The sequence below is a fragment of the Sinocyclocheilus anshuiensis genome, unplaced genomic scaffold (assembly GCF_001515605.1).
Source record: "Sinocyclocheilus anshuiensis isolate Anshui unplaced genomic scaffold, SAMN03320099.WGS_v1.1 scaffold971, whole genome shotgun sequence".
In the NCBI taxonomy this organism is placed as follows: Eukaryota; Metazoa; Chordata; class Actinopteri; order Cypriniformes; family Cyprinidae; genus Sinocyclocheilus; species Sinocyclocheilus anshuiensis.
In genome coordinates this window covers 384,530-398,657 of record NW_015546059.1, presented here as the reverse complement: position 1 = coordinate 398,657, position 14,128 = coordinate 384,530, and the positions used below count along the sequence as shown (strand labels likewise).

The window sequence follows — 14,128 nt, the reverse complement described above, 5'->3', positions numbered from 1 at the left end:
TTTTGTTTGCAATAACCTTACTGTGTTGTAACATGATGTGGTATATGGGCAACTCTGCCCCCTCTCATTCATTGATCTGCTAACCGCTATGTTATGCTCACGAGTTTTGATAATAATAGCTTTCTAGGACTAAACATTATTTGGATAATTGGTGAAAAAAAAAAAAAAATGTAATATCTTAACCCTACTGTTAGACCTACCTAAAAAATGTCTCAGGTTACTTATGTAACCATGGTTCCTAAAATTAAAAAAACACTGAGTGAGCAAAAATTTGTGAGATAGCTAGTTATAATGGTAATTAAATAATGTTTACACATGTATAAAAGCCTACATTAAAATCTGTCATATAAATTGGTCTCTTCATTAGAAATTAGCCTACTGATTGCCACCATTGATGGACAAAAATTTGTAATAATATAAAAAAAATATATTTATGACATTATATTCTGCAGTTCTTCCCTGTTGTACCGAATATCTATACTTTTCAAATTATCATATCGAAGTTAGAAATTCAAATATTGTGACAAAATTAATTTTGTAGGGTGCCACAAGTTTGTTAAAAATGTCCAAAGGTTGGGAAACACTGCTCTAGCTTGTGACCTGTAACACCCAGCAATAACACAATCAAATGCCTGTAGTCATTTACTGCTGTAGACGAATTGTGGCCCACTCAAGCTTTAGTTCTGTGATATTTGAAGGCTTTTAAGCATGAGCTGTGCATTTTAAGTCATTTTAATGCCAGAGCATTTCAATAGTGTTTAAGTACTGCACTGCATTGACTAGCCAAAACTTACAGTAAATTTTCTTGATTTTCAGCCATTCTGAGCAAAGCTTGCTTGTATGTTTCAGATCATTTGTGTGTCAGCAATCGCAAAGATTTTCCCACAGCACTGTATATGCATTCTCAGAAGCTGTTTATGTGCCATCTTAGCAGTGTAATATTAAGTAATATTACTTCTGTTGTGCTGCAGTTCATCCCTGGAAGCTTCCGTGGCTCAGTGATTGGTAGAAAGATTCAATGCATTTTTAATGCTGCAGGTCTCAGCAGCACCACCCGTTCTGCAACCACAGGCACTTTTGTCTTCCTTGTAACAGGCAGCATATCAAATGGTCAGTGCAACACTTTGATCAAGTAACTGACATATATTTTGTTGTGAAACAGAAGTAAACCATTGTCTTCCCTCTACTCATTCTTCCAGGTTCTCTGGATTCTCCAGTCAGTAGACTGACCACAAATGGGTCAGTGGACTTAAGCAACCCTAACAGCACAGACGTTTCAGTAATAACACCTAGTACAAATGCCACTGCATCTAATACCACAGCAACATCAACCACCACTGCGGCTTCTACGAACTTGACCCAGACACATCCTCCCAACATAACCACCAACGTGACCCAAATGGGTCACCTCAACATGACCACCAACATGACCCAGACACACCCTCCCAACATAACCATCAACCAGACTCAAACACACCCTCCCAACATAACCGCCAACCAGACTCAAACACGCCCTCCGAACATAACCGCCAACCAGATTCAAACACGCCCTCCCAACATAACTACTAACCTGACCCCAACACCATCAGGCTCTAATACCTTGACCAACAGCAACATCAATAATATATCACTAGTAAGCCCTTTTTCTTGCTTAAAAATGCAAATAATAAGAATTCTGACTGTTGAAGTGAAAGTTGCTTTTAAAGGATAAAAATTACTTTTACAAGTTATCTACTATACCAAGCATTTATGTGTTTGTTTCTATTTAATTTGACTTCTTGTTCACTGCAGGATATTTCTGGCAGGGATAACTGCAGGAGGGATAGAGCATGTTTCTCTGCTCCACCTACCTGTAATCCAGGTGCACAAGATTCCTGCTATTTCCTCTCTGCAAAAGCAGTAAGCGGAAGTGCAGATAATTTTACCTTTGAACTCAGTGGCGAGTCAGATGGTTACATTGGAGCGGGCCTCTCTCGAGACAGCAGTGTAAGAGATCAAATCCAGTTGTTTTTTCAATCATGTTTCTTTTAATGCAATCTAATATTTAAGCACTGTCATTTTAAACCTGAAGTATGTTTCCCTGACTAATTTTAACTTTTCACATCCTCAGGGTCAAGGAGCCACTGTCTATTCTTGCGCCAACGTCAATGGTGCACTGAAGTTCATCCGTTCCACACTGAACAATCAAAGACTGGCTCAGGATAACACAGTAAGACCCATTGTCAGAGAGCCTTCTGTATAAATAATACTATGCCAATTTTAGCAAAGGATATTCTTCACAGTAAACAATGTAGTAGTATATGTAAACAGAAAATGGTACTATCCACACAGGTCTCAAAGGTTGCTTCTAAAATATGTGTAAAGATGCAATAATGCATAAAAGCCAATTAAAATATACTGTAATACACTAAAGTAGACTTTCTCAGTAATAATATTTCTGTCTCGCTGCAGTTCATCCCTGGAAGTTTCCGTGGTTCGGTGAATAGAGGAAAGATTCAGTGCATTTTCAATGCTGCAGGTCTCGGCAGCATCACTCGTGCGGCAACCCCAGACACTTATGTCTTCTTTTTAACAGGCAGTGTCTTAAATGGTGAGTGCAACACTGATCAAGTGATATATATTTTGTTTTGCAACAGAAGTAAATCTTACTCCTCAATTTACTCCTTTTCCAGGTTCTCTGGATTCTCCAGTCAGTAGACTGACCACAAACGGGTCAGTGGACTTAAGCAACCCTAACAGCACAGACGTTTCAGTAATAATACCCAGTACAAATTCCACCACAACAGCACCGAACACCACCACATCTAATTCCTCTGTAGCATTAAACACCACAACGGCCCCGAACACCACCACATCTAATTCCACTGCAACATCAAATGCCACTGCATCCTCAAATACCACTGCATCTACTGCCTCTGGAGTATCTACAGCTAATAACGGTACAACAAATGTAAGTGGAAACAGACTGGCGAGACAGTTTTTTGTTCATGGATATGATTGTGTTGCTTTTTTGTGGTGCAGGTGAAGTAAAGCCATTGATGTTAAAAGCTATTGTGTTTTGTTGGATGGCAGATTGCTATAAACTGATGAGTTTACTTAAGATTTTATAAATTTCTTAAATATGAATTCCAGCATTACATTTCATGGCTAATGTGCACGTAACATTGCAGGAGAAAGTCACCAAGGACAACTGTAAGAAGGACAGGGCATGTTTCTTCACTCCAGCCAACTGTGATCCATCGAGCTCAAGTAGCTGCTTTTTCACCTCCACAAGAGGGGTGAACGGAGACTCAGACAATCTCACTTTTGAGCTCAGTGGAGATTCAAACGGTTACATCGCAGTTGGCCTGTCTCGAGACAAGAAGGAGGTCTGAAAAAGATAAAATTTATTTCTCATATATGTCCACGTTTACAAAAAAAGTAAATTCCCTTTGTTAAGAATGTGATTTTGGAAAAAAAAATAAATCTCAGATTTGGATTCTCAGACTTATTTACCTTTCCTTCTCATAGGGTGATGATGACACCGTCTACTCTTGTGCCAATGACAATGGCGTGGCGAAGTTCATTCGTGCCACACTGAACAACGCCATTCTGACTCCGGACAAGACTGTAAGACTCCCTCTTACAGAGCATTTTCTTCATTGCCAAGCTTTGCACAAAATATTCTTGACTACAAATTATGTGGTAATGAACAGCAACAGGGATGGCTTTAAAATACAGTGTTGTGAGACAACTATACAGTAGAACAGTAACAATGAAAAACAGTAACAGTAACAATGCAAATGTTTGTTCGACAGCAGTGAGCGAAAAGAAAAAAGAAGAGAAACCCAGAGTAGAGCTAAAGGATTTATAGAAAGCTTTGAAGTGGACGGAAACTTCACTCACTCTGACCCCTACTTTGCAGCAATAAATTTGTACTTGTTTTTTCTTGCAGTTTAACCCTAGATCCTTCCGTGGCTCTGTGAGCGGCACTAGGATTCAATGCATTTTTGTAGCTGTAGGTCTCAGCAGCAGCACCCGTGCGGCAAACACAAATACTTTCCTCTATTTCTTCACTGGCAACTTTACAAATGGTGAGAGCGACACTATGAACGAAGACCTAAAAGAGATTTCAGTTAGTAGCAAAATTAAAATGTTTTCATTTCCACAGGCACTCTGGGGTCTCCAGTCACACGAATGTCTACAAATTCATCGGTTGATCTGACCAACACTAACAGCTCAGACGTTGCCATAATAACACCCACTACAAACACAGACTCTAATACTACCACTATTACCGTTTCTACTACTGCGACAACGACTACTACAGCAAAACCTGCTACTACAGCAGGGAGCAATGCACTGCATCATGCTGCATCACAGGGTAAGAACTCGATACGGTTACATCAGGGCAATGTCTCTAGTGTGTTAAAAAAAAGAGTGACACAAATGACTACTCTTTAGTTGCTAAATGCTCTTATTTGAAATGTATTGGTGCATGATATGTATTTGCACAACAGACGGAACAGGTGTACAATACAGGAAAGTTTCTGACCTCTGTAGCCTATAGAAGTAGTATAATTTTTGTGTCATGCTTTCCAAGAGTCAGTTAGCTGAGCAAAAAGTTTATGATAGTTTATGATTCTTCTTTTCTTTCCAGCTGCTCTGGTAATTCTCTCAGGGATCCTTGCAGTGCTCCTGTTGTAAGGATGCTGCCCACACATTTGCTTTCTGAAACTGGTCGATGAGCACTGGACGCTTGATGAACCCAACACCAAAGTATATGTAATTCAGCATATTTATAACTGTGCAATATTGCGACTCTGGGAACAATGAAGAAAGGAGCTGAAAATATGGGGAAGAGGGCAATACATCATTCATTTAATCTCTGTGTTTGTGTGAGAGAGATTGTGTTTATGAATGTTTTTGCGAGCGTTAGTGTTTGTATTCTGCTAATGTACTGCTATTTAAAATCAAGCTCCTGCACAGAGAGGGCTGATACAATTATAATCAGTCTATTCATTTAATTGTGCAAGTGTGACACCATCAAGCGGCTGAAAATATCTAAGATAATTGTTTTTAAATGTCTTAATTTATTCTTACTTATACCTCAAACTATTGATTGTTTTAAATAAAGTTTTAAATAAAGTCACATGTTCTTTTTTCTTTTTTTTTTTTTTTTAAATATGCATAAAATGTTCAAGTAAAAAATGAAACTGGTAGATCAGTGTTTGGACTAAAGGTTAAAGTGGCAAAGAACAAAGCTAAATGCAAACAGCATGCATAGTTAGGATAGTAAATTAGTGAAACACTTCCCATATTGTTGGTCAAAGGCTGCACATGCAATCAAGCACTACGGTTTTTTACAAGACATTTATGACACTTGGTAGAAGTCGAACTAGACGCAACATGGACAGGTTGTGACATTCTCTCATGCTCAAAAACTATGAACAAAACCACAAATCGATCAAGCATGTTTATTTTTAAATGATTAATCATTTTAGTACTGTGTTGGGTCGCCAAATTGTGGACAGATAAAGTGCTTACTATTCAAATGACTTTAAAGGGGATGCAGTAGATTAACAATATTTTAAAACAGTTTTTTTGTCTTCGCATTAACGAAATGATGCAGATTTTCTACCATCCTTCACTGAGAAACAAATGGTGTAGAAACAATTCTTACTAAGAAATTGGTAGTAAATTTTACATTTAATTATAAAGTAACATTGAATTAAACATGAAATTTTGAAGTAGAATTACTGTAATAGTATTTTGTTTTTTACTCCAATCATTTTTTTTCAACTTTAAAATTTTTTTTTCAGTGTTCTGATATTTTGATGAGTGTTTTGTAAACGTTATAAAAAGAACAACTTAAAATACAGATGCTCTACTGAAGAGAATAGGACAATCATTCAGATTTGCATATCGGTAGAGCTATACTTAAGGCTTAAATATTCAATTTTAAAAATCCTATATTATTCTTGTTTTGATTTTTGGTCAAACATCTGAATATGTTATCTTCTGAACACTAATAGTATTAAAAATACACAAAGTACTTAAGTACTTGCACTGTAAAAACCTTTGTGGGTTAATGATTCCAACGCTTCAGTGGATCAACTTAAAAGTTTATCATCCAAAAAAAGTTTTTGGTCTGATTTCAAACACTCACTGGTCCTTTTTGATCATCAGCATGTCACATTTCATTCATCTCTATCAAGTGTCATTTTCTTAGCTTCTTTCCACAAAAAAATTATATCCACATTATTTACATAGGCAAAAGAATGTACGCCTAGTCAAATGAACTGCACAAACAAGTGCATCAGGGGCAAGAAAAACACTGAGCAGACATTTGTGGAAATAAGCAAGTAAGAATTGTGGCAGATTAATGTAGGTGGAGCTTAAACATGAAAAATGTAAAACACATGATGAGCTGTTGCTTTGAAAGCTCAAGATGCCGGTACAGATGCAATCATAGTGTGCTTCCTCACATGCTCGTGGTCTTCTGAGTAAGCAATTTGAGAACATTTACATTTACGTTCATGATTTTTTGGAACAGGCTTTCTAGGCAAACGACTCGAAGAAAACTCAGTGAATAAGAAAAACATTCTAAGAAGTGAACAGCAGTAGATGGAGAGGCAAATGGCAAAGAGGGGCAAATATTTACTACATTGCTATAACTAATTCCTAGTATGGGTCACCATACTTGGCCACATGTCACTTCACCTTTTTTCAGCTGGAGTCAGAGAGAAAAGTGGGAGGGGAAACAGTATGGTGTGACTCTGATGTAAAGTTAAACTAATGTGTTTCTCTCAGGAACAACATTAATTCAAACTTACTCAAATTAAAGCAGAAAGAATCACGAACCACCTGAAATGAACTTGAGGGATTTCTACAAGAGTCTGTCGTTTTTACTGGGTAAGTAAAACACAATCTGTTTAATATCTTAGTGACCTACAGTCTGTTTTCATCTTTCAGACAGAGAAACACAACTGGCATTTTTTAAAGTGTAAAACTAACAAAATGTAGTTTTATACTCATAAGAAAAATCCATTTACATTTCTAAATACTAAGCATCATTCTGTGTTTCTCATTTCAAGGCTTTTTCTCGGTTCAAACGAAGGCAGGAAAAGAAGGTGAGATTTTGTGAATTAAACACTATTTCATCTTTTGTTAGTGAGTTTGTGCTGCTGTGAAACATTTTCAGACACATGATGAAAACTCATGGACTTAAATAGCCCAGCAGGACTACGATTTATTATTTCAGTCACACTTTATTTTAAGGTCCAATTCTCACCATTAACAAACCATTAACTATGACTTTTGCCTCAATAAACTCCTAATTTGCTGCTTATTAATAATTAGTAAGGTAGTTGTTAAGTTTAGGTATTGGTTAGGATTAGGGTTGTAGAACATGATCATGCAAAGTATGTGCTTTATAAGTACTAACAAACAGCCGATATTAATAATAATCTTGCTCATAAGCAAGTCGTTAATAGTGAGAATTGGTTCCTAGACTAAAGTGTTACCATTATTCATTTTACTAAGTATGATTGATGCCAGTTTGAAACATTCTGAAACACTTATATTATTTCAACTGAAACTCTCCAAGTCAACAGAGAAATCACTAAAAGGTTCGCAATTGTACAACATGATATGAAATTAAGGCATAGTGCGTAAAAAATCATGCAAATTCAGTCCTACAGATGTTGCTTGTTAAACATCCGGAAGTGATTACGCAATATTGAAGATCCACCCACCAAACAACACCTCAGTGACTCAAGATCATCGACTGTGCATTTATTTTCTAAACTTTTGAAATCTGTGATAGAGCAGCAATGAGAAACAGTCAATGAAATTACAAAAGACAAATATTATTACAATTTAAAATGACTGTTTTATGTCATAATATTGTAAAATGTATTGTATTCCTGTGATGCGCAGCTGTATTTTCAGCATCATTACTCCAGTTTTCAGTGTCACATGATCTTCAGAAATCATTCTAATATGCTGATTTGCTGCTCAAGAAACATTTCTGATTATTAGCAATGTTGATTCTTCGACTAGAAAGCTCAAAAGAACAGCATTTATTTGCAACAGAAATCTTGTTACATAATACATTTCATCAATTTAATTTCAAATCAATTTAATGCATCATCCCTGAAAAAAATAATAATTTTCTTCAGAAAAAAAAAGTGACCCCAACTTTTGAACACTTTTTACAGTACTCAATATTTCAAAGCAGAAGCACATAATTTAGTTTATATTACACGTAAAATTCCAGTCAGAATAGAAATAAATAATTGTTATTATTTGAAATAGAGGTTTTTCCTTTAAACATATTCCAGTAAATGTAGCAACATTGGGAAGAGCCAATCAGTCAACATTGGCTTACAACTGGTATGCCCAAAAGGCTCTGGATGGGAAAAACTCCACCTGTACTCATACTACGACACAAACTGACCCGTGGTGGAAGCTGGATCTGATGAAGACGTACAGCGTGAACAGAGCGACCATCACTAACAGACCCGACTGCTGTGAAAGCAGGATAAATGAGGCAGAGATTCGGATTGGAAACAATTCTTCACATCTTTTCAGCAACCCAGTGTGAGTCTCTCTGATATATTCTTATATTCAGATTCTGGCCAGTAACGTTTTCATATATATATATATATGTGTGTGTTAATAGTGCAATAAGACCAAAAACCTTATCCGAATCCTCACTAAACAATACTTATTACAACATTTAGACATTTCCACATAATACAACATTTACTTCAATTCTATACAAACATCACTGAAAATTATGTAAACTTGTAGTTCAGTGAAGGATTCGTCTGACTGATTCAAACAGTCACTCTCGTCTTTTTGAACAATTCATTTACATGACTCATAAGAGTTATTTGTTCCTGAATCGGACCACACTTAGGCTGTGTTTTTAATTAAAAAGAAGTAGATCATAAGAGTAATTTTTCGTTGAACGTGTTGTATGTTTATTGTTTTGGATCCAGCGCAAGAGGACAACCCAATACAAAGTCGTTTTGTGCTATTTCGCGGTACATGGTTACAGGGGCGCCGTTATGGGGTGAATGTTGGGACGATTCCAAGGGTCCGACAAGGGGGCCCAGAAAACCATAGCGGCACTCCTACATGATTATTTTATTCTATCACAGACTGCAAACTCACATTTCCAGATCAGTTAAACTATTGTTTCTTCAGAAAACTCTGGTTTACATACCTGATGATGTTATTAGCCTTCTAAAATGTCATCTCATGCCAAGCAGGTAATTCCCTCAGAGCACGAGAATGTGGCTCCAGTGATGACAGAATGAACTGCCGCCACCTACAATCAAGTACAACACTAAACATTGTTTCAGGGGAAAAAAAATCGTTACCACATTCGATAACACCGTTTCTCTCTTTAGAGTCACACCAGGTTCACACATACCCCGTCTGCAGTGCGTAAGCAGAATGATTACATATGCAGTGCAGAAGCAGCACAGACTCATTTGCTTTCACACAGGACGCATTTGCAGTCCGCTCCTGATCTGCGGCTGTTTACCACAAACAACATTTATCCATTATTTTGATTTCAAATCCAAACGTTGTTGCTGAAAATGCTTTTTCAACATTGTGATCCTCTTTTATCACAGTTCAGTAATACAATCTTTCCTAAACATATTGATGTTTAAACTCAATAAATATGAACAACGTATTATTCAATGCATTTGATCTAGATGTGTATATTAAGTTGTTCAAGCATGTGGCAACACATTTAAACACAGCATATAGCCTACTTTTCTTATGTTAAAAATAGGCTATCACAAACATTTTAAATTAAAACGTATCACTGACAGAAACAGTCGTGGCTTTTTGGCTTGGTTAAAACCAGGAAATTTGCACATTTAGTTAAACAAGGCAACATAATAGATGCACTCGTAGAGGTAGAAAAACAAAGTTCTAAGACCCGTGGGATTATGTATGCATATAGTATAAATTTCTAAAAAAAAAAAAAATTCAAAACAAGATCATCAATATAATATTTCCAGTTCTGAATTCTTATTACAAAAAAAGGTACACGGTCTAATTCCCCATTTAAGCCTGGAAGTTTAGTTGCTTTCCGTGTATAGATCCATAAATACTCTCTCTGTAAAAGCCTATTGACCCTATCATTATATTTAAGTTTATGTAATTTTCTTCTTTCTTTTTTTTTCTCCTTTATATATGATTATATTGTGTTTGATTTAATTAGATATGTAATCGTCGAACGTCCTCTCTTCTATTTGTCCTGTGTAGCACGACTAGGTGATTGTTATTTGACTAATTAATTGCTGCTCAAAATGAACTCAGATTGTGTTTGTTACTCACACCCTGACGAAGGCAAAATAGCCGCAACGTGTAGGTGTGCACTTGTCACCTGTTTTTAAAACTTATAGCCATGATTAAATAAAGGCTTTTAAAAACTTTTTGAATAAGATTCGAGTGCCTTGGACTACTATTATTCTTATGAGTGTATTCACTATACTTTGGATATTAATATCCATTGCAGAATTGATGTTATACGGCTCGTTCATTGAATCCCTGGCCGACTCAGTGATCGGCCGTAAAACAGTGATTCTGTCCAAATTCCCTATAAAATCATAAATGATTCCTTTGAGCTAAATTGACCTGTTTCCCTTACACAATCATACTAATAATGAGCAACAACAACAAAGGAACAACTCACTCTTTAATCTTTCTCCAGATGTGCTGTAGTTTCTACTATTCCAGCAGGAGCTAACTACAGCTACTCGTGTCATGAGATGGAGGGACGTTATGTTACTGTGAATATTCCTGGAACTTCAAAGGTTCTTTCTCTCTGTGAAGTGGGAGTCTATGTTATTTTTCCAGGTAATTAAGAGCTACTTAGCCTGATCTACACCCTTTCCGGGGGAATTTGACTATTTTAAAGCTATTTTCAAACGTGGTTTTTAATATAGTTCTACACTGTAAAAAACAATTCCGTAGAATTTACGGTAAAAAAACGGCAGCTGTGGTTGCTGGAATTTTACCGTAAAAACTACGGTAGCAACGTTTTAGGTTTTACGGTTTTAACTTCAATTTACAGTAAAATACCGTAATTTCATTAACTGATATAATGTTAATATACCAACCTATTGAAGTACTGAAATCTGTTTTGTACCTTTGTAATACACTGATAACCACCAAATGCAGGTGGTGATGAGAAAGTCACATGATGAACCAAAGCCCATCACAAACAGCTTTTAAATAATAACATATATAGAAGGTGCACACAAACACCATCATGGTAACACACATGAAACTAAAATCATGCAATAAACATTCATTTAACAACATTAGGTGTAACACACAACCCTAATATACAAAACTGATAAGAAAAAAACTAAAAAGAAACAGTTATTTCAACAAAAAAACATCAAATTTGAAATGTAACGCAGGGAATTCTGGGAATGTCAATTTACGGTTATCCACTGTAAATTATACGGGGTTTTTTTTCACTTACAAAAACTTAAATTAATGTCCAATACATGTAATGTCCAATACAGTTTTTCACCGTATATAGTAGGGGAATTTACCGTTATCCAATTAACAGGGTTTTACTGTAGCTGTCATTTTTTACAGTGTAGTCAAGTTCAGGTCCAAAGACTTCAGATATGCCCAGATGTCACTCACGTATTATTATGAAAGGGAGAAATCAAAATGCGCAATTTGGTGGGAAAAAATCCCGCCTTCTAAATAAAAGAGCCAATCACCAGTTGGTAAAGTCATTGGAGCTGTCGTTCCTCCCGAGACAGGACTGCACATTAACATTTGCTGGACCAGCCTGAAAAAGAAGCTTTTATTATGATATTTGAGCATAAGACACAACATTTATGGGACAGTTCATATCAGACTTTGCTGCTGATTTGAAATATGTTATTTAAATGCGAGTGTGGCAGGCAGTTTTTGCAATTTCATGATTTCTCCATTCGGGTGGACAGGACTTTGTATTTGAGGGCCAAAATAGCTTCTCAGAGGCGCCACAAATACGGCCACCAATTGAGAAAATATTCCTTAAACGGGATTTAGTCAAGACTCTACCAGCTCAGACAGATCTGATAGAAAAGCATTCCTAGATTGAAGTAAACCTCCTACAACACTTTCAAATATAAAATATGCTTACTAAAACCGTTTCTTGACACTATGACATCTTTCAGATAATTTGGCAACAGGAAGAAACGTCGCACAGTCATCAACCTATGGCACCTGGTTTGCTGAACATGCCATTGACTTCGGTCCAGGTTTAACAGAGCTGTGGTCATCGTGTTCCTCAACCGATATTCAGACTAACCCATGGTGGAGGGTGGATCTGAGTTCTGTGTACCGAGTTAGTAGAGTCGTAATCACAAACAGACTAGACTGCTGTCCAGAACGAATAAACGGAGCAGAGATTCACATCGGAAACTCTTTGGAGAACAACGGCAACAACAATCCCATGTGAGACCCTATTTCAGTGGCTTAATATCCATAAAAATCCCTGAAAACACATGTGAAGAAAGACTAGAAGTCTAAATGTTGTTTTCTGTGTCTCTCTTTAGATTTCTAGCATTCCAGCTGGTGTTTCCTCCACCTACATATGTAACAATATGGAGGGTCGATACGTGAATCTGTTCATTCCTGGAGATCCAAAGTATCTTACTCTGTGTGAAGTGCAGGTCTATGAAGAAGGTATGATGAAACAAGCAGAGTTGTTTCATCAACAATAGTTGAAATTTGGCTATTTGTGTTTACAATAATTTATTACATAAAATGCATTTGTGTTTGACACTAATCCATATCCATCCTTATTGCAAGTGAACCTATATTTAATGTTATCTGGGTATTTTCTTGTTTTACATTGATTTTTGAGGATCATTACACAACCTCTCATTGCATCCGTTTAATCCTAAGACGTTTTTTCTAACCTTTTTTCCAAGACGACCTTTGTGAAGATGAAACTGAACTCTAATTCAAGCCTGTCTGAACCTGCAGTGAGAGTTCAGCTCCTGTCACAGGTGAGAGAGGGAAACATACAGAAATCTGAAACCAAATCACACTGATACCAGTTTTAAGAGATCTGAACTTTTCAGCTTCAGTCTGCTCTGACGAAACGAGGGATTTCTGTCATGACGCTGCAATTGTCTCATAAACAAGAAGTGAAGCGGAAGGAAGCTGTGCCAAGTGAATGTGTTCATACAAACACTGGAAATCTGAAAAGGAATGTTAATTTTGAAGTTAAATTATTTCAAATAAATATGCATATATTACAAATAACATGAAACATGATGTTTTTATGACGTGATGAACTGTTTTATTTATAGCTCAATGTGCTGTAAGAAAATGATGATGATGATGATGATGATGATGATGATGATGATGGGGAAACCTAAACTCTCTTCGGATCAGTTTTGATGTTCTTCATTTACCTGCTGGAATTTTCTCCATTCCTCAATATTGATCACAATAAAATTGTACATAAAAATGTATGATTCCTGAAACTGAATTTTGAGACATGCAAACTGATTTGATTTCTGTAAAAAAAAAAAAACCTTGCTTGTAAGTGCAAGTAACTACGGAAGCCCTGAACCGCATGGTGGTGTAAAAAAGAAAAAAGAAAACTTATCTCGTTATTTTGAGATATCAAGTCGTTATTTCGACATATTAAATCGTTATTTCGACATATTAAATCGTTATTTCTACATATTAAGTCGTTATTTCGACATAACTCGTTATTTCGAGATATTAAGTCATTCCAACATAACTCATTATTTCGACATATTAAGTCGTTATTTCGAGGTATGAAGTCGTTATTTCGACATAACTCATTATTTCGAGATATTAAGTCATTATTTCGACATAACTCGTTATTTCAAGATATTAAGTCGTTATTTCGACATAATAAATCGTTATTTCTACATATTAAGTCGTTATTTCGACATAAATCGTTATTTCTACATATTAAGTCGTTATTTCGACATAACTCGTTATTTCGAGATATTAAGTCATTTCAACATAACTCGTTATTTCGACATATTAAGTCGTTATTTCGAGGTATTAAGTCGTTATTTCGACATAACTTATTATTTCGAGATATTAAGTCATTATTTCGACG

General features: G+C 36.1%; 1 protein-coding gene and 1 pseudogene across 1 annotated transcript in view; both read left to right on the top strand.

Annotated features, from left to right (window-relative positions):
• LOC107699381 (mucin-19-like) overlaps positions 1-5,106 on the top strand; it is a 10,852-nt gene extending 5,746 nt beyond the window's left edge. The window contains exons 5-16 of the mRNA XM_016500619.1: positions 972-1,110; positions 1,200-1,399; positions 1,436-1,633; positions 1,792-1,986; positions 2,111-2,209; positions 2,452-2,590; positions 2,673-2,950; positions 3,171-3,368; positions 3,511-3,609; positions 3,935-4,073; positions 4,151-4,363; positions 4,640-5,106. Coding sequence (XP_016356105.1) covers positions 972-1,110; positions 1,200-1,399; positions 1,436-1,633; positions 1,792-1,986; positions 2,111-2,209; positions 2,452-2,590; positions 2,673-2,950; positions 3,171-3,368; positions 3,511-3,609; positions 3,935-4,073; positions 4,151-4,363; positions 4,640-4,686 — 1,944 coding nt within the window. The 3' untranslated portion in view covers positions 4,687-5,106. The remainder of the gene's footprint in view (positions 1-971; positions 1,111-1,199; positions 1,400-1,435; positions 1,634-1,791; positions 1,987-2,110; positions 2,210-2,451; positions 2,591-2,672; positions 2,951-3,170; positions 3,369-3,510; positions 3,610-3,934; positions 4,074-4,150; positions 4,364-4,639) is intronic.
• Positions 5,107-6,824: 1,718 nt separating this feature from the next.
• LOC107699380 (uncharacterized) lies at positions 6,825-13,352 on the top strand (annotated as a pseudogene).
• Positions 13,353-14,128: the final 776 nt, after the last annotated feature.